Source organism: Ursus americanus, chromosome 16 (genome assembly GCF_024610735.1).
Source record: "Ursus americanus isolate L20-20 chromosome 16, mUrsAme1.1.p, whole genome shotgun sequence".
NCBI lineage: Eukaryota > Metazoa > Chordata > Mammalia > Carnivora > Ursidae > Ursus > Ursus americanus.
Genome location: NC_142142.1, coordinates 25,763,662 through 25,786,083, shown reverse-complemented (window position 1 = coordinate 25,786,083; position 22,422 = coordinate 25,763,662). Strand labels below are relative to the sequence as shown.

Below are 22,422 nucleotides of genomic sequence, written 5' to 3'. Positions count from 1 at the left end.
AGAATGTGACAAATAAATTACCTTCATTAAAGATCTGCATGAAGGATTAATGAGCATTAGTTAAGCTGTACAAGCACAAAGAATGTTTATGAAAAATTACATTGAGTGTAAGAAGTTGAGTGGGAGAGAATCTTGTTATAATAGTTTATCCTACCTGAAGATTCTTTACTGCACCTATATGATAAATGTAACTCAAAAACAACCAAAGTTCTACATTTAACATGCAAAATTTAGGCAAATCACAACTCTAGAGGATTTGGTCCTCTGTGATTTACCTACTAGAAGACAGATAAATCATAAAACTCATATTTGTTTCTGTTACTACTTATCCTGCAACAAGTCTTCAAATTTGCACAGTAAAATTTGCATAGTATTAAATTAAAAGAGGTAAAGATATCTTAAAAATTCACCACAATAAAAAATATTTAGTGTTTTAAATACTTACCTTATGAATTTTCTTTCTCTTTCAATACATAAAACTAAATTAAAATTTAATTATTTTAGTTGTATACAAATGACAAATACTTTTTGGATAAAAGATAATATTTTACTGAATAACACAGAAAAATGAGAAAAACTTTTTTTTTAAATCAAGGTTTCCATTTTTCTCCCTTTAGAATATTATCCAAGATTAATGCTATCTATTCATCAAGCACTACCATCTTCTAGACTCCTTTTAATTCTACAAAATACTGGTTAATATAAAAATTATAATGTATGAGAATTTGAAGGTTTACATATTTGGAAAATTCTGTAAATCCTAATGTTAAAGGAGATCAGGAATAAGTATCCATGTTTATAATCATGCGGTAATATTTCTTTTACCCTCATGGACATCTGCATTTAGGCACACTCTGCTGCTATTTTACAGCAGGTTTCTGTGCCGGCAAGACACATCCTTATCATTTTACATAGTTAAGACTCGTGTGGCTCTCTGACAGGTTGTGACTCAGTGGTTAATAGGAATACCCAGAAACCTATTTTTGTCTGGTGAATGGAATTTAGACACTGCTCTGATTAGTTACTACGAAACATGAAAGTTTTAATTGGCAAAATTAGACCCCATATTATATATAATTCAACCTAATAAGTACTTGAAACCCCTGTTAATCAGGTTTTCTTTTTTTAAATAAAAATTTATGCTAAATAAGAATTCTTGGTTAAGTTTTGATTTCTGTATCTTAGTTTCCTCATCATAAAATTGAGTTACCTATCCTTGTAAGGATTACATAAATTAATATACATAGCACACACTGTGTAGTATATACTAAGTGCTATATAAGTTTACTGGATGCTATTGGTGTCACACCCAGATCTCCTTTACCTGGTTAATGTGCCTAACCAGCAGTTGCCCCTTCTCCAGAGAATTTCCCTTATCTAGGGAATTGTGTTCCCTGCCCTCATGGCACTTCACCTACCCCAGCTAGCAGCCAATATCCAACTGATGCAGGGGAAGAGGATACAAAAGGCTGAATCTCTTTACCTTCCACTGCCATACTCACCAATTCTGCAGTTAAATTTGTGTCCCAGAGTCACAGTGAGATCAGTCTTAAACTAATCTCTGGTAGGAATCACATCCTTGCTTAGCTTATTTTTTCCTCCCTGTTTCCTACCTTTCTTAATTCCTTCTCCTGGGAACATTTCGTCCATAAATCACATTCAAAGAATCTCCTTCTCAGATGCCCTTTTCACAAAACTGACCTTCACTATTGTTGTTGTTGTTGTTATTACTATAAGCGGTCTAATGTTTTGATTTAATAAGAATGAATTTAAATTACCTTGGTTATGCCTAAAGGATGGCTCACACAGTCTTCCATTAATTCTCCATGCATGTCTTTTCTTTAAAGTAAACTCTTCATACTTTTGGTAAGCACATCAAGGTGATCTTCCCTAGCAAAATTCTGGAGTACATATATTCTGTTGTTGATTAAGAGCTGGGATCTCTGGGCTTTGACAATGAATTGTGGGAAGTCTAGAGTGAATGCTTTTTAACGCAAAGTTTCAAGCCAAAATTGAACTTGTGCCACTGACTAGCACACTGATTAAGTACATGCTGGTCCCTGACCTGATGGCATTTACAACTCAATAAAAATAATTTAAAAACCCCTTAGCAAAGCAAGAAATTTAGGTTGCCTTTTGAAAAGAGTTAGCAATGACCTTTATATCTAGACACAGGACTCTTGGGATTTAAAAACAAAAGTCCTCTGTTGTGTGAAGCATTCCACAGAGAAAGTAAAAATAGCTTACTGTCGCCCAGGTGGTGTAATCACTTAAACTCTATGACTTGGAATTCACTTACTTATTCTTTTGAGTTGCAGATCATGAGAGAATGTCAGTTTACTACTGTTTCTTACAAATATTCTTTTCTTTATCTTTTATTTTGCTAAAGGTGTTTTGAGGTATATGCATATAAAATTTTATTTTGTCTTAGTGGCATAATTTGAAGCAAAATTCTGTTGCGTCTGACTTTAAATAATAAACTAATGAAAATACATGTCTCAAAAACATTTTTTGAAAAAAAAGGGAATTAGTACTTTGCTTTGTTCAACTAAGATAACTGATATTTAAAATAATAATACAGCCTACCTTTGTATTGAAACGATTTCATTTTTTAAACATGGCAAATGTTCTTCATATTCTTGACAACATCTTTAAAAATACTTTGATTCGCTAGGCACTAAGCAAGTGTCGGTTAGACAGCCTTATTCTATTGTTATTCTCACGATTTTGCATCTAGCTATGTTTTATAGGTTCACCTCTTGACACTTGTAGAAATTAAATCCAAATGTACAAGGTTCGAGGTGAGTCTGCACTGTATCACATCCTGCATTATACTAGGTCATTTATCCTGACCTAACAGCTATTCTTACTGAGTAGTTACAGTGAACATTCTCATTTAAGTAGCTTACATAATCCTCAGCACAACATATAATATAAACCTTACTATCCCATTTTATGGATACTGAAACATGTTCAGAAAGATAAGAATGTAATAATTTAAGTAGTATGATATAATGATACAGTATAGGCTTAGAGTGAGTTGGACAAATTTGAATTCTTCCTCTGATATGTAATTAGCTGTAATTTTCTATTGCTTCCTTTACCTGTTTGAGCCCCAAGCCTTTGATAATGAAATGATTATAACAATAATAATAACCGACTACGTCTAGTACTGTAGTACTAACCTTACACTAAATATCTCATTTAACCTACAATTTCCTCCATTTTATAGATGAGAAGACTAAGACTTTAATAAAGTTAAATAGCGTGCCCAAAGATGCTTAGTCAGAAGATCACACAGCATCTCTGAAACATTGATCTTTGCGACTGCAAAGTCCATGGTCTTATTCACATGTATCTGCCATCTAACAGTGGGTGGGATGGTGGGCTTGGAAAACAGTGTAAAATGTATGATTCATAGTAGAGCTTCTAGTTAGTCCCTTTTCCAGTCCCTGGTAATATCCTAGTGTTTTAAATATAATAATTTATAACTACTTAATTGTTGACACTTCCAGTTATCTTGATCACAGTCCTCATCCTAAATCTAGCAGCCAAAATAATTTTTATATATGATCCATTTATAACTTGAGCGGCTGAGTCAGCTTCCTCAACAAAATGTCAGTGAACATGTTTAAGCACAGAATAAATGATTGACCATCATGGAGGCTTTAACCTGAGAGAAAAGTTGGGCCACCTCAAAATTTAATACCCCTTCAACTTTCCTCTAATGTACCTGGTAAAATGAATCATAAAAATACTTCATATATACTTTGTAAGCATGACCCATTGTCTTCTGTTCACAGATAATACATTCCAGACTTAAAACTGCCTACATTATTTTTCAGTGTCTGTATTTAGCCCGACTTCAAATGCCATCTTTGACTCATATTCTCAAGGCCAAATAAGTCTATATAAAAAACTTCACTTCCAGTGAAGTTTAAAATGTGAAAAAAAGGGGCGCCTGGGTGGCACAGTGGTTAAGCATCTGCCTTCGGCTCAGGGCATGATCCCGACGTTATGGGATTGAGCCCCACACCTTGAGCCTGCTTCTTCCTCTCCCACTCCCCCTGCTTGTGTTCCCTCTCTCGCTGGCTGTCTCTATCTCTGTCAAATAAATAAATAAAATCTCTACTTGACTTATTTCACATAAGTCAGGTAGAGAAAGACAATTATCATATGATTTCTCTCATCATAAGAACTAGGAAAAGCAGTAGGGGAAGAAAGGGATAAAGAAAGGGGGGTAATCAGAAGGGAGAGTGAAGCATGGGAGACTATGGACTCTGAGAAACAAACTGAGGGCTTCAGAGGGGAGGGGGGTGGGGGAATGGTATAGACTGGTGATGGGTAGTGAGGAGGGCACATATTGCATGGTGCACTGGGTGTTATATGCAACTAATGAATCATCGAAACTTGCATCAGAAACCAGGGATGTACTGTATGGACTAACATAATGTAATAAAAAAATATAAAAACATAATAAATAAATAAGTAAATAAAATCTTTAAAAATATAAAAAATAAAAAAATAAAATGTGAAAAAAAATCCACTCTTATTCCTAAAACTTAGAGACTTATAAAAATACATATATAGATATTTTTTATCCTGACCATTTATTCATCAAATATTTATTGAGCAACTACATGCCAGGCATCCTGTTGGGTTCTAACAATATAATGGGGAAGAAGGTAAATTTAATCTCTGCCCTGCCAAAAGTAATTCATGTGGCTTATAAAAACACTTTCTATCACAATGAAGGTATAAGTCAGCAATGTAAAAAAGATATTTCCTATTAATTACAGGTTGTATCCCTTTATGCTTAGTAGTAATGGATAATTAATAAGACAATTCTCTACTATTTCCTTCGTGATAACATTGATTCCAAAACCCAAAATGCTGCAAGCTTTCTATAAACAAAATAATTGAGGTGCCAATTTTCAAAGTCGTATTGTTTTCCCAGTAACTTACAAAGTATCTCTATTCAAGTATCTTCACATCAATTAATTCATCAAAAAAAAAGGAAGGAGGGAGAAGAGTCAGAGTGGATGATGGAATTGTGAAAACAAATATAATTACAAGGCAATTAGAAAATATTGAAATGCATATGACACATACTCTACCAAGCATCGTCCAGTAAAAATTAATGCAAAAATATATCAAACTATAGGTACAAAGCAAACAATTTAAAAAAACAAAAATTATATTTTTGTAATGAAGAATAAATTATAATTGTAGTTCTTTGACAGATATAACATTAAATCTCACATTACAGGAATAACAATAAAAGGGAAGATTGGGGTTTTGATAAATAGAACCCATCATTTGGAAAATGTTATCACAAACCATAAGACAGCATTTTATAAAAATAGAGAAGCTTCTGATTTTCAGGTTTTCCTTTTAATAGCTGACAAGGATAAAGAATATAGGCTTCCTAGGAGAGTTGCATTATTTAATTGGGTCAGTAAACAAACTCAGATGCTATATCCATTGTGTTCTCTCCAAATCCTTTGACCCGGAGCTTCTGATGTGTACATACATTATTAGGAAGAATGGTTATTTTATAACTTGTGGTTATAGTAAAGAATATTGAAATGAATCATATGTGATTACTCATTGAAATTGTTTTCAAGAACTTCAGTGTCCAGTATGAGATTTCATTCCCCTTTCTCACACTTTTTTCATTAACGGCACTGCAGTTATGAAAAATGAGCATTGTTGCCCATATGGGTACTACTGTTTTCATACTCTGTAGATGTGAAAATATTTCATTTAAGTAATCATCTCATTTGTCAGGGGAGTAAAGACAAGATAGTCTGTTTTGTGACACTTAATCAATTACAGCAATTGTGTTGAAAGTCTGCAAGGCATAAAGCCATGAAACCTGGACCCTCGATTAGGACGATAGACAGATAAAGCCCACCTAGAAACTTTCTTACTACCAAAATTTTAAGAACGATGTGTAAATTAAAGAAAATTTCATTATATAGCCAAGCTTACAAGAAAGAAATGGAAATCCCCCAAAGTCAAAAACAAATAACTAAAATAAAGGGCTAACTAACTAAAATCTAGGAATAGTGTTAATTCTGAGGAGATCTTGGAAGAAAGGTGGATTACTTGTGTCATGGAAATAGACCCTAAGGTCTAGGACCTTGAGGATAAATGTTCATACTGAAATAAAACACAAGTCTTTGGGTCTGCCTGAGAGGGGAAGTTAGAATAATGTATGCACCAAGCCAGGCCTATAATTGGCTTTGCCCTCAGTGAACTAGAATGACTCTCACTGACTCATAGTGAAAGATAAAAAAATCTCCCATGAGAACCCAAAGCTTCAAGCTGTCACAACATATGAGCTTGTTGGCCAAAGATATACTACCACATAGTATCAAAAATGCACTCATGAAAATTAACATAAAAGGCAATCCCAAGCTAGGATGCACAAGACATCTCAAAAAAGTAGTCATTTTTGCTAAAATAGGGAGTCACAGAAGAATTATATGAAGAACTTCTAAAACATTTTCACTTGTCTTAGTTAAACAAGCTATTAAAGAGAACCTTTTAAAAATGGGAAAATAACAATTGACCAACTAGTCTCAACATGCTTCTGAAATGAATAATAATATTAAAATTTTAATACTTAATAAATTGATTTGTTTAAATACTTTTAAGGGCAAAGTACAATTTATATGAAACAAAGTGGTATATGGAACTAAAGACTATGACACCAAAGCCAACTATGTTTTACTAGCTTTCTGAATTTTATAATCTTCAGGCTCTGACATTTTACTAGAAATATAATTAATGCTTGTTTTTTATGATAGTAAAGAAAAGTTTCAGAAGGATATTAAATAAATGCAAATAGATAATGAAAAACCTTATAGGAGAAAGTAAGCAGCCGTCTTAAAAGTTTTAACCCAGTTCAATATTTCCATTTTGGGGACAATGAGAAAATTCAATCCAAATTCAGGTTGTCAGCTTTTCTATTGTATACCATTTCTACTTTTTATCCTTCTTAGAATTATAAAATGCTTTGTTATGCAAAATTGAAAACTTATTTTAAAAACTTAATAAGCGTGTTTAATCCCCAAATACTCATTTACCTGTAAAATTTGAGAAAATGCCAATTTTATATACTTTCTTCCTATTGTAAAAATATTTTATAAACATTGACTCAATAAGCACTATAAGAAATAGTATTTCAATGAATCTTTAATTTTTCACTGCTTTCTTTTTCTCCAAATTTCAAGTAACATAAGCCAAAAATTGAGATAAACCCAGTAAAATCTAATTTTAAATAAGTTGCAAAAATATCAAAATATATGTGAGTTATGTGTGAACAAATGAAACTCTTATTATAACAATTAGAAGAATTCATATTGTTAAATGTGAAAAGTCCTTGAATTTAGAGTCTAATTGAGAAGTGTGAGAACAGAATGAAGTATTTCAATTGTACTCTGGGTTTTCTTTGAATAAAGCCACATCGATAACACTGATAAATTCTTAGTAAAATATCAGGTGAACTAAAGACAGCCAAGTGTATAACTGTGGCTATAAAAGAGTTTTCTTTAAAACATTTGTTAAAATATTTGAAAGTTTTTATATTGTATATGTGTATTATAATTATACGTTAATGCAATATATCATTTCAGAATTCTCAAGCATCTGCTACAACTATATTCTATGCCTTAGAACTAATAAATATTGGCTAAATCTTGCTTAGAATTAGCATTCAAACATTATTAAAATTTTTTATGGAAAACAGACTAATATTTAAACACCAAGGGGTGCCTGGGTGCCTAGCCATTTAGCATCTGTCTTCTGCTCAGGTCATGATCCCAGGGTCCGGGGATCCAGCCCCATGTTGGGCTCCCTGCTCGGCAGGAAGCCTGCTTCTCCTTCTCACACTCCCCTTGCTTGTGTTCCCTCTCTTGCTGTCTCTGTCAAATAAATAAATAAAATCTTAAAAAAAAACACCAATAAGTCATCCCTTTGCTATTTTCTTTATATTTAAGTGAAATACATAGAAAAAGCTCCTAATAATTTTTTGGAGGGAGGGGATAACAGAAATGTCATATGTTATAAGTACTTACTGTGGTCAAGTTTTTGGTTAAATTATCTTATTTGAAAATTTATGAGCAGGTAATATTATTCTCATTTTTTAGTGAGAAAACTGAACATCAAATACAGCTGAATATTTGCTTAATTTAAACCATCTCTAAATAGCCAAGTTAGGACTTGGGTACATTGCCTCTGGAAGTTCTAATGAATTGAACCAAGTGAAGAAAACACATAGGGGGAGAGGAGAATTTGGGAACAGAAGAAATACTGTTTTAATGTTTATCAGTTGTATATAGAATATACCTACCCAAGAATATGTCTATGAAAATGTTTCTGATCCTTCGTAGAAGTTAGTCTATGACACCACCTTTCTTAAACACATATTCATGAAAATTAATGATTTACCTTTACTGTACATATTATGTCAGTTCAGTTAAGATTAAAAAATCAAATAGTAATAGTAATAGATTACGGAGGAATTCAAAGTTAATTGATCAATAAATAAAGTTCAAAATTAGTTACACTGACTTTCAATATGGATGAATAAGCTTCAGTCTCTGCTTGAGTATCCAGAAAGTCTGACTAAACTATATAGGGCCAGGTCGATGAATTTGCTTTTAACCGTTCATGGTAGGTAGGTAGGAGAAAAGGGACCTTGGAATCTACTTTTTCAATCATAACATAGGTCATTTAAACTCTTACTTAAATTTTAATGCTATAGACTTACACATAATGCCTGTAATTCCTCAATTGTAATCTGATTTTGATCCTCACTCATCTATTGAAGTTGCCATTCAGTGATATCCCACATGCCAATCTTAAGTAACATTTTCCTTTATTTTATTGGGCCTTTTTCCTTGTTTGACATTATTTAATCTTGTGGAAATGGTTAAGCCATTGATACCTATTAACAGTGCATTTTCTTTATTCCTTTGAGTCTTTCCAGCAGTCTCTTCTCTTTTACCCTGTGAACACTTTCTTACCTTTATGTAGATGTCCGTGCTTCCCTGAGTATCTTCTCACCATATCTAATCTTCTTGATTTATCTCACCTACTTACTTGGATTCAATTGTACCAATATACTGACAACCCCCAAATTTAACCTTCACCTCATCTTTTCTTTCCTGGACTTCAAACACATATTTGCCAACGGCTAGAACTCCTTACCCAGACTTGCTTCATAGACTTGCAACTCAAAATGTCCTGAGAATGAACTAATAATCTTTCTCCTTAAACTAGTTTGACTTGGTGTATTTCCATTGAACTCTTGCACCATCCTTTTCCCAGTCACCCAAGAAAGACATGAGTATTCCTGGACTAGGACTATTTATCTCTTTCCTTGCCTTACCTTTGATATATTTCTTGGACCAACATCTTTCTTCTCATTTTTATGATCATGGTTCTGATTCATATTTCTTCAGCCTTCACCTTTATTATGCAATATTATCTTATTGTTCTCTCCTGCAATTAAATCCAACCTTTTCAGAATCACCAGAATAACCTACTAATGTATGTATCTATGTCAACTCTTTCTTGAAAAACATCCAGTGGTACCACATTACATACAAGATTGAGCACAAGCTCCTTAATATAACATACATACACCATGTTAATCTTTGTTTAATAACTTGGATTTACCTCTAATCTCTCCAAACTCTTCTCTTACCACTCCCTTCCTTGAAATTTTTGGCCCAATAACACAAAACTTTTTGTTTGTCCATTCATACCATCCAATCCTTGTGAAAATGAAATTTCTCTTGGCCTCCTTTTTCAAGTATATGACTGCCTTATCAATTTCTCTAACTGGATATCAGATATTATGTCAAATTTTATTTGCCAAAATTAAATTCTTAGTTTTACTCCACCGACATGTCCAAAGAACTGCTCATTCTGTAGTCTGCCCATTTTAGTAAAAGCAAATATATTCTCCTAGTTGCTCAGTGAATGAGGCCCCCTTGACTCCTCTTTTTCTCATATTTCATAATGAATCCCTTAGCAATTCCTGTCAACTCCACAACCACATTTTTACCAGAACCAATACTGCCACTACCACTACCATTCTAATGCAAATAATTTCTATCTTTCATGGCTATTTTGAAAATAGCCTCTTAGGCTAGTGGGCATTATTCCTCTTCCTTCTCCTCTGGGTGCCTGCTTTGTCTTCACACTGTCTTTCTTCTATCCAGTAGTCAGAGAGAGCTTTTAAAACATAAATTCACATGTTCTTCTCACCCCTATCACTCTCTTAATATGCTTTAGTTTTCTTCATAGTACTTATGCCACTTGACATATACTTGCATATTTCTGGTTTCTTCCCACTATAATGAAAACTCCATGAGATCACAGACTTTTTTTTTTCACTTAGAACAATGCCTGATCTATTGTGACTCTCAAACAATATTTGTTGAGTAAAGAGTAAACGAATGTATTTAGGTGTCTCTTACCTCAGGTAGTTTTCACTGATCAACATGACTGCTTAAGTACCCCTCTTCTGTGTCTTCTTTACAATAGAGTACCTATCTCCATGTCTTTATTCCATATTGATTGATAGGTTTGGGTAAATCTCTCACTAGATTGATCTTTGAGAATGAGAAACTGTCTCTTTTATCTTTTTTTAAATTTCAGTGCTATCATAGTGTCAATCATGCAATACACATTCAACATACATTGGAATTGAATGGATGGATGGATAGATACATGTTAAGCATCCTTAAGAAACATTTCAGATCTATAATCATTAAGAACAATAGTCCTTTGAACATAAAATACTAAATTATATATGTATCTGGACCAAATATATATGGCCTTGCAAGATATCTAACACTTAGTAAAGGATTTGTTGTTTGAGCTTTAACTGTTAGTAAAATAATCTGTATCTTTCAACAATTGAATTTTGTGTATTTTCAGAGATCATCTATAGCTGGGTATTTAATGAGTTCCCTTCCTTTGTGGCGGAGGACAGCCGGCGGTTCATTTCCCAGGAGACAGGCAACCTTTATATTTCTAAAGTCCAATCATCAGATGTTGGCAGCTATATTTGTCTGGTGAAAAACACAGTGACAAATGCTAGAGTACTTAGTCCTCCAACACCACTCACTCTACGTAATGATGGTAAGTTGCATGGCCTGGATTAAAATGGTCCAGCCACCTCAACTGTGAAAAATAAAGATGTGTTTCTAAACATGTAAGCCTAATACAAATATTTTTTAATTGTCATATTTAAAAATTCCACAATTTTAGTCTGTGATTTTACATACCTTAGAATAAAAATTTTGTCATAAGAAAGTGATGATTTTTGGATGAGAAGTGTTAACCGTAATGCTATCCTAATCCCAAAGAGAGAGGGAGCATCTGAAAAGAGGAACTGTAATAAAGACTCCAGTTCTTTTCTTTGCTCTTCAGTGCCTCTATATAACATATGTGTATGAATTGCAAGCATTTTATAGGTTCACTTTTCATTACTTTTTTATTTTAGCTACCTTCAAATTGAATGTTCAGCTTTTAATACTTCATAGTATAGTTATAATTGTTATTATTACTTTTCCAATAATAGAGGCAGTTGGAACTTTAACTTTTAAGTGCAATTCAGGCAGAAATTATGATTTTATAATTATAGGTACTGCAATATATCTAAAGTATCTTCAAATTTAAACACCTCATTTGTAGTTATAGACATTTACAGTTAAGCATTGCATTAAAGAAGTCAAGTACTATATTACCAGTTGATATATGATATGTGGCTTGCTCTGTCATGCAATAAAAAATCCATGAAGGTATTATTAAGAAGTGAGCTTGAGAATCCTGATTGATTGTCAAGCTTAAAAAATAATCTATTTCAACATTACTCTTTTATATGCTTAGTTTTAGAATATATGCTGCTGCAGTGTATGCCCAGAGTTTCATGACAAGATTTTTGCTTACTACTCAGTTTCTCATTTTATATATTTGACACATACATATGTACACATATATAATATATATCTTATCCGGTAGAAAGTACACATACAATATCTAGTTAAGAGATGAAGAAGCCGATATTAGAGACATGAAGAGACCTGACAAAGGTCACATAGCTAGGTAATAGCATGGAGGAATAGCTGGGAAAGAAGAATGGAAATTGGGAAACAAATTCGGAATATTGAAAATGGCCAGTTGAAAGGTGATGAGGGACAGAATGAAAGCAGCAGTAATGGCATTGGAGAACAGGAAATATGCAGGATATTAAAGAGGCAGAATTACTAAGAATTAATAATTAATTAAATGTTAGGCTCTAGAGTAGGAAGAAGTTTTGGCACAGCTCATCTAATGCATGATGATTCTCTTCAAAAGAAGCGATAACACAGATAAAGGAAGAGATTGGGAAGTTGGTAAATGTGAGGAATTCAGTTTTTAATATTATGAGATGAGATTTTCTTGGGAAATCCATATGGAAATACCCAGTAAGAATTTAGATCCATATGCCTAATATATTTAAAAGAGGGCTAGACTAGAGAAAGATATTTAAAATTCATCATTGTGTATCCCCTCACTGTACTTAAAGCTATGATTATGAATATATTGTGTCAGCTTCAAGATTATATGAAAATATCCATATGGTGAAAAGAAAAAAGGAAATAGATAAGATTTTTAAAATTTATTTAGTTAAAAGCTTAGATTAAGGCGATTTTCTATCCCCCATTTCCATAGAGTTTCTGAGCATTTTCTCATTAATTCCTTAAGAATTTAAAGCACCTATGCCTGAAAATTGTAAAAAAAATTGCTGACTAGTCAATAAATAGTTCCATTAACACTATCCATTTATGTAATAATATACACTTGGATAGTGGCTGAGGTTGACAATGGTGGTCTTATTTTCACATAATTGACCTACAAATTACACCGATAATGATGAGAGAAAGTAGCACATGTATAAATCAGAATCCAAAAACTGTTACCAGTTTCGCTAGTACTTTAAAAGTTCAGCACCCAGACCCAGATGTATTGCTTAACTTTATCTTTTATCTTCCACGGTCAAACATTTCAAGAATAATTTAAAAAAATTTATTGATATTTAAACTCCCTTGTTTCTCTGTCTTTTATTGCTACTGTTTGGCAAAACCTTCCGATGAATTCAACTATGCCCTTAATCTGTGACTGCCTTGCGAATCTGAGATCTCCTAGAGAATGACACTCACCATTGATTCATGGTTGCCAAATTCAAATGGTCTTTCAGGAGTGTCTCTCAATCCTACTAAGTTTCTGTGGATGGCTAATCTCCCTAAGAAGCTTTTCTGTTTTCCTTAAACTGGACTGCCCCATCATCAGCACATCACAAAAGCTATATGTTATTAAATTCATCTTCCTACTAACAAAATTAAATCTAACTACATCTCCATCCATACTGTTTTTCCCCCAATCTATTTCAGTAGAATTCCATACTGTCCCTCCTCCTGTTAGCACCAATCCCTCCATTCTTAACTGTTTCCTTTGGCCTTTACAGTACATTACACTGTTTCATATATAACTAGTACTATGTCTACTAACCTAATAATTTTTTATACTAACTGAATTTACTGATGCAGTTGACATTGTTGACTATTCTTTTTTCTTTTATGAATATTTGTATTTAAAAAAATCATTATTTGAGTGGTACTATAGGAAAGGCTTAATAAAGTCAATAAAAAGTAAAATGAACTGTTATATTAAGGTTAATATTTAAGTTAAAAAGAAACAGGTGGAAAACATTTTCTGAATTTCAGTGATATCATTCAATGACAGTTTTATTTAAGACTTTATAAAAGGAGTTCAAAAATTCACATTTCTTCTTTCTGTGAACTATCTAAGGTTATTGTTTTCTCGGTGGTTGTCTACTGTTTATATTTTATTATAGTAAGACATTTATATCAAATGAATGTAACACTTTAATTTTTTTTCTTTTGTGAGGTTCTCATATAATGCTAGAAAATATCTATGTTTCTTGTTTAATCAAGTTTAGACAATAATTATTGACTCCCTTATACATATCAGTATATATATATATATATATACAGTATAAATATATATATATTTCTTCTATCCTCCTCCAATCTATATTTATATAATAGTTTTCCACTGCTTATCTTTTTAACTTTGATAATGTACTTAAATCTTTACTGTTCTCTTAACTCTTGAAAAATAATTCTTGACTTCATACTAAATAACATAATTTTTATCTCTATTTTTCCTTGACCCTTTCTATACTACATTTATGTCCTTTTACTGTTACACTTTTACAAGTGTTCTAAACTTTCCCATGGACTAACTGTAAAAGCTGAAAATCAAATTTACAAATTATTACTGTATAATTATTATTCAATATCAGATTGTTACAGGTTTTTAAGCTATTTTTAGATGTGTATGCTGTACTAGATATGTTTTTAATAAGTGAAACTGAATATAACAAGTAAGCTAGTGACATTAAGAATTTGATACACTTTGTGGTTTTTCTTTTTTTCAAAGATTTTTTTAATTAATTTATTTATTTATTTATTTATTTATTTGACAGAGAGAGACAGAGCACAAGCAGGGGGAGCAGCAGGCAGAGGGAGCAAGAGAAGCAGGCTTCCTGCTGAGAAGAGAGCCCAACGCTGGGCTTGATCCCAGTCCCCTGGGATCATGACCTGAGCTGAAGGCAGATGCTTAACCGACTGAGCTACCCAAGCACCCCGGTTTTTCCTTTTTAAAATATTGAATGTAGTTTTTTCTTAAAATTCTCCTAAGATACAATTAATAGTATTAATAATAGTGTTGAAATATAAACATGAGTCACCACACAGCAAATGGTAAATGAAGCCATTAGTATGGTTAAGAAAGTCTATGAAGAGAGTATGATATGAAGAGATATGAGCTTAGGACCAAGTCTTGTATAATCCAAATTGCATTGGAAGAGTAAAAAATAAAAATCCTACAGAAGATAATGAGAAGTCAGAGAAGTAATAGGAAAAACAGAAGCATAGTATCAAGAAAGCCAATGGAAATGAGTTTTTGAACAAGATGTGAGCATACAGCTCAGAATGGTGACTTGGTACATGCATTTGTTGCCTCTTTCCTTTCTGTGACAAGAAGAAATCCATATCATTAATGAGAATGCTGGAGGAGAGAAAGTATGTCATTAACAAATGAGACATATTGATACATTTCTGGGAGAATAAGGGAAAATGTGAATTAAAGTGTTAAACAGGTGGAGAAAACTAAAACCTAGAATAAAGTTAAAAGGATCTAAAGAAGGGGCTAAGGATCTGTGCCTAGTGGAAGCCTAGAAAAGCTTTGAAATCAAAGTTAGCCGTCAGAGGGGGACATAAGACTGAACAAAGAGGGATTAAAGGTATGTATGAGGAACAACTGTCTCAGTGAAATATTGAAATCCCACCCTTCCCTATACCTACATGCAAAAAGAGCAAAGGACAGATCTCTTAATAATATGAATGAACTTTTCATGGAAGATTAAAGTATTTAATATGATGGTGATGCACAATATAAAACCCTCTTTTTCTGGCCTTTGGGTGTCTGCAGCCTGAAAGCCAGTTCCTTGCACTCACATCAAAGCAGAGCTGACTGTCCACAAACTTCACCTAGATATCCCCCACCCCTACCTCAGAAGGGAACCAGTTCTATAGTTAACCCTCACCAACCTCCAAGCTTCTCAAACTTTACATTTACATGCAATCTAAGTTAACAGTTTTTATTAAAAATTACTGACCTTGCTGAATGGTTATAGAATTCATACCAGGATAATGTGTGAAAAATAGGAAACTTTTAATATTACTCCAAGAGAGGCACAGATTAGACTGGAATCATTTTTAATTCAAAACTTTCATATCACTATTTGATCTCTCTTTAAAAAGAAAATAATTGAAAAGTGTATTCATAAGAAGGACATATTCCTGAATGTTTTCCCAAGTAGGTGGCATATATTAAACACTTAGTCTGAAAATAAAAATAGAATACAATTGTAGATTAATCCATTTATTGTGGCACGGTCAGCTGCAATTCCTGCTGGGTTTTAAAAACCTCTCAATGCAGAGACAGACATTGTAATGGATATTTCTGCCAACTTTGCAAACACCTCTGTAGGGGTTTGAATATAAAAATTACGTTTAATCTGCTGTGACCATATGTACAGTTAGCTATGAAAATCATTTCAAGAACATTGTGTCTTTACACTTGTCTGGGGAAAAAAAAAGTAGACCTTTCTAAAAATAATAGAAGCTATACACATAGGCACATTATTTCCTATAAGTACAAGTAAAATTTTACTTTATAAAATGTATTATTGTAGAATGTATTGTCTTAGCTTGGGTTTTCCTAAAGCAAATATTGAAACAAAATTTGCTTGTAGGTAGTTAATTGGAATTTATCCCAAAGAGCAGGAGTGAGGAATGGGGTGGACTTGAGACATGAAACAGTTTAAAGCAGGGGTTGCATTATGGAGATGACCACTTCTACAGGCCACTGGAGCTTCATCCCATAGGAACAGAGCCTTATGAAATGCACTTAGAGCAGTCTCCTTGGTGGACATATCATTGACCTTCCATCTCCCAATTCCTGAGCGTGACACCACAAGCAGTTGACTCTGCACTTGCACTATTGTCCTCAAGTTGCAACTGTGTGAAACTTGTTGCTCTTGCACAGACCTGGTTACAGGGGTAGTTGAGGAGTAAAAAATCTGGCCAAGATGATTTGAACTGACATTTAAGAGGTGTCTAAAACATAGATGAAGCTTTAGAAGATCTGAAGTGCACGAGTGGTGCGATTAGATGTCCCTCTGCTGACACTGTATGAAACTATCCTGACATATTCACAAATGTGTATCCCATACACATATCCCAAATGTGTTAGATAATTTGTGATGTACTAAGGAAATAATGGAGGACAAAACAAATACAGTAAACATCCTCTTAGGGAGGATATTAACCTTACTACTGAATAGTAACTTGCATCCTAGGATCGGCTTGTTTTCACTGAATGCCCCATGAGGCCAGGGTCACATATCATTTCATTAAAACCAAAACAAACAAATCTAGCATCAAAAGCATTTATGAGTAATACCAATTTTTGCTAATGGTTTAGACAGTATTTAATGAAGTTCTGGCCTTCCTACAACACAGTAAAATTTATTGAACAGTCCCCTTTAGCCACATCTTTCTTTTGCCAAATTTTCTTTCCTGCAGCTGCCACATCTCTCCCTCAAAACATTCCTAATTCTCGCACAGCACAGCCTCTAGTCTCCCTTCAGAGTCTCACTGTCTCTCTTTTAATTATGGCAATTTCATACTTCTATTTCTCCTCTCCTCTGTGTTTCCAGCATAATTTTGAAGATTTTTTGTCTAACTTTATTTTTGTGTAATCAACATTTATGTTTAATTACTACATGTAAGACATTGTTCTAAAAACTTAACAAGTGTTAAAGTGAAAGGGTGGAAAATATATAAAAGCAAATATTAACTAAAAAAAAGTTGAACTAGTTCTACTGATATCATACAAGATATTAAACACATTTCTAAGGATAAAGAGAATCACCACATTCTGATAATAAGTTTAAATCTTAGAGAAGATAGAGCAAAGCATCTTCTTACTATCTATTATGTACAGGACCAGGGTACTCATTTCTCTTCCAGTCCAGATGGGATCTTTTCCTATAAGATATCCCTCCTTCCTAAGCCAGAATTCTCTCAGTCCCCTTCCCTAGGGCTATAATGGCTCCATAATATCCACAGAGAGGAAAGAAAGAAGAAAGAAAGAAAGAAAGAAAGAAAGAAAGAAAGAAAGAAAGAAAGAAAGAAAGAAAGAAAGAAAGAGTGGAAGGGAGAGAGGAAGGGAAGGAGGAAGGAAAGAGGAAAAGAAAGAACAAACAAATTGGTCCATGGTCCTTTTCCCATCTTGGAAGTTGGTGAGTACAGTAGAGAGAAGAATAATTGAAGAACTAACTTGAGAAAGTGAGTAGGAATAGATTCAGAATGCTTGCAGAAAAATTGGCCTTTGTTAGAAAATTCATCAGTTGTCATCAGTGGGAAGAAAAGGAAAAATACTGTAGATGCAGATAACCTACTATTTGGTGGTGGGAAATCTGATGACATTTTTTATTGAAGGTTAATTAATATACAGTGTTATATTAGTTTCAGGTTGTAATATGATTCAAGAATTCTATGCATTTCTCAGTATTCATCAAAATAAGTGTACTCAATGTTTACCTATTTCACCCATTCCTACAAGAACTTTTTTTTTTAATGAGCTACAAGCAAACTCATCAGCTGAGAAATTATGTGTGAACAGCAGGTTTATTTTTAAGGCAAGAATTGTGTCAATAAGGAAATTATACACAGCTCCATTAATTTACTACTCAATAATTCAGATCCTATGAACAATGGAAGGATAAAAAATGGCATGTCCTTGAAGATTGTGGTAGGCTGAATAATGACCCCCAATTCTAATTCCTAGAAACTTTAAATGTCACTTTTATGGTAAAGGGACTTTGCAGATGTGACTAAATTAAGGATCTTGATATGGAGACATTACCCTTGATTAGCCTGGATTACTCTAGCTGATTAGTATCAGCCCTAAATGTAGTCACCAATGTCCTGGTAAGAGGAAGACAGAGGGAGATTTGAACACAGAAGAGGTAAATACAAGGTGATGATGGAAGCAGAGATTAGAGTGATGTACTTTGAAGATGGGGGAAGGGCCAGGAGCTATGCAAGGAATGTAGCTCTAGAACCTGGAAAAGGCAAGGAAATGGATTTTTCTCTAGAGCCTCCAGAGGGAAGGTCGTCCTGCCTTCAAGGGAGGCCACCTTGATTTAGGCCAACTGAAATTTTAATCTTCAGATTTTAAACTTCTGACCTCCAGAATTTAAGAGAATAGATGTGTTAACTTTAATCTACCAAGTATTTTGTTACAACAATCATGCTTCCATGATACAAAGACCAAACAGAAATCTAGAGAAAAGTATTTTTACTTGTCCTGTGGATATTTGTGGTTACTGAAGCAGTGGGTGAGAGCTGGCTTATTCCTGTTTGTAAGAGTTGATTGTGTACCTCTCTTCACTTCTTGGTGGCTTGATATTTTTGTTTAGAATTTTCAATTTATGGGTTGTTCCTAGGGGACTTGGAAAGCTTGTAACAAGAACACTCCTACTCAAGTATATTTACGTATGTGAAGGAAGCTGAATAATATGAAGGCTTTATGTCAAATTCTGAAGGAATATAGAAACTTATTAGACTTTTATTAATCTTTTATTTATTTTCTATTTGTCTCTCTAGAAAGCTTATCATCTTGATAAGATACAAATGAAATAAAAACATCAAGAAATCATTGGATAATTTCTGAACAAAATGGATATTTGATTTGCTCAGATGTCCTTGACAATCAGTCATTGCATACAATTCAATTTCTCCTCAAGCAGACTTACAAAAACAATTTGAACTTTTTCTATAAAAATAAGAATTTTTATCAAGAAAAACAATGTTCATCATTTCATTAACTCTCAATATGTCTTAGAAACCTTGAAAAAATATTTAATAAGTACTTACAAATAATAAGATAAAATTGTTAAATATGTATATAACTTAGGCTTTTTACTTATTTCCTTGTTATTATAATTCAGGAAGTAAGATCCCAAAGGATGTAAACTTTTGATAACTAGCGTAGTAACAGTGAATATATCATTCTTAATATAAGAAAGGAAGATGAACTTGTAGTTATTTTTTGTAAGAATGGAAGATGTATGTTCTCCTAATCTGACTTCCTTTTCTATTGTCAGACTATTCTACACTGTCTCCATTGCTACACTATCTTTATTTAATAACCTGAAATCTGGCATTGAGTCTCACTACACCACTCAATGTGTTTTCTCAAAATTGATCATCTATCTGTTAATCAAATATATCAGTGTTTTCTCAGCTTTCATCATTCTTGACCTCTTTGTGGTTTATGTTTAAACCTGAATTTTTTTTTTTACTTACCTAGCAGTAGACTATCCCAAAGAGTTTCATCTGCACCTTTGGCTGTCTCTTCTCAATCACTAAATCAACCACTCCCCTTAATTCTCTGTCTACCTGTGTCCATTCACCCATTTGTCTGCCTTGTTTACACTTGGCATTGTTTTAGAAAAGATTTAAGGAACATTAATCTTGTAAATATAGATATTCCTCCAGGATTCTACTCCTGAGCCCCACCTGTATTTCTATCTTTTTTTCTTTAATGAGCACTTCTATTTCTCTGTTTCCAATTTAGAATCTTCCCACGAACTAATTTCTCCAGCTGTGTTGTAAGATCACCTTTCTTCTAGAAATCTAATATAAATATATCTGATCAATTAAAATCCTCCAAACCTCATGACCACATAAATAAGTTCCATGGGTTTGGCAAGCTCTATGAATCCTACATCGAGTTATGTTATTCTCATCTATCTCCTTCTTTAGACTTCTAATTATAACACTCTTTACTTCTTGCATAGATCAATGGCTTTCAACCAACTTTTTCTACAATTCACGTAAGGTGAATAGTATTCCTATCCCAAACTCACTTTCAAAAGGATTGCCACAGTCTAGACTATATAAGAAAAGAGAGGCTGCAGGTGCAATGCCAGTAAACTAGCTGTTATACCACCTCTGTTATCATCAATCAAAAAAAGCTTACAGGAAGCAAGCTCATCAGAGTAGCATCATTTCGGAGATGTAAACTAGAATCTATTTTGATTAGTTTTGTTCTAAGTAAATCAGTTAGAAAGTCGGGTTTGATATACTACCTATATTATCCTTGGACAGAGGCTTAACCTGTCTGCACTTCAGTTTATTCTTCCGAACATGGGATAGCATGGATACTTGTCTTGTGGGATTATTGTGAGGACTAGTGCCTTAATATGTGTAAAGCAATTAGAAAAGTGCCTATTACATAGTAAGCTTAGTAAAAGTTAGTTATTGACACAGTATTTATCAAAAAATACCCACTGTACTTCATTAATGCGTGGGTCATTGCAGATAGGAACTAGTTTCCTAGTTCCATTACTGTAGTGTTTGTTGCTGCTCCTGTTCTTGACTGTGTAAATTCAAATTCCTCTGTGTAGAATTTATGTTTCAATAGAGTTTTTTTGTAGGGGAGGGAGTAGCAGTGGGAGAAATGTTTTATTTTATCACTTGCCTTCAATCATTCTTCATTTAAAATCTACTCCAGAATTTTCTGACTCCACCCCTTTTGTTTGTGTTCTCTGTTCTGAGAAGCCCTCTTAACTCAACTCTGTCTGCAAGTATTTGACTTATCTAACCTCATACAGCTAATTAGTTACAATAAACAGGAATAGAATCTACTATATAATAAGGATAGTTTGAACTTTATTCTAAAAGTATGTCCTTATGTTTGTCCATATTGAAAATCATCTGCCACTTTCATAATAACCACCCACACAACCTTAAGATATCTTCATGGAAATTGTATTTGCCAGCTTGCTATTTCACTTTTCTAATTGCTTTGCATGTAGTGATGCATTTAATCTTCACAATAACCCTATGAGACAAGTATCCATGCCATCCCCATTACCTGAAAGTTTAGAGATTTTGTTATCCCCATATTAAGATACTTCCCATATTAAGATATTCTACAAAATAATCAACAAATGCCAGTTCCAACTCAACTCCTGAGGACTTCCATTTCACCAACATATTGCTTCCAATACCTAAGGTATTTCAGTAGCCATGACAAAACATTATTCCTCTACATTATTTAATTCACTATTATTATTTAATTCATTATTTAAGTCAGACAGAGAAAAACAAATGTCATACAATTTCACTTATATCTGGAATCTAAAAAATAAAACAAGCATATAAAACAAACAGAAACAGATTCATAAATACAGAGAACAAACTGATAGTTGCCAGAGAGGAAGATAGGCAAAATAGGTGAGGGAATTAAGAGGTACAAACTCCTGATTATATAATAAATGCATCACAAGGATGAAAAGTACAGTATAAAAAATATAGTTAATAATATTGTTATAACTTTTGTGGCAGATAGTAACTACATTTATCATGATGAGCATTTTATAAAGTATATAATCGTTGAATCATTATGTTGTAAAGCTGAAACTAATATAAATTGTATGACAAGTATAGTTCAATTAAAAATAAAAAAATAACATTTAATAATAAAGTTTCTCAAAACCTTTTGGAAATCTATAAACTTGCATCTAATAAGCCAAAATTTAGTAGTGTAATCCTCAAACACTGGCATGGGAATAGTCCTGGGTGTTTATAAAAAACTGAAATATTGAGCACACCCAAGATCTATCCAATCAGAATTTCTGAAGTAGTCCTAGAAATCAGTATTTTTATCTCCAGAAATGTATAATGAAAAAAT

General features: G+C 33.2%; 1 protein-coding gene across 5 annotated transcripts in view; it reads left to right on the top strand.

Annotated features, from left to right (window-relative positions):
* Positions 1-22,422, top strand: part of CNTN5 (contactin 5) — a 1,325,220-nt gene that overhangs the window by 921,925 nt on the left and 380,873 nt on the right. For all 5 annotated transcript variants that reach the window (XM_045790825.2, XM_087868224.1, XM_045790823.2 and 2 more), the window contains one exon: positions 10,960-11,163. In XM_045790825.2, the coding sequence (XP_045646781.1) occupies positions 10,960-11,163 (204 nt within the window). The remainder of the gene's footprint in view (positions 1-10,959; positions 11,164-22,422) is intronic.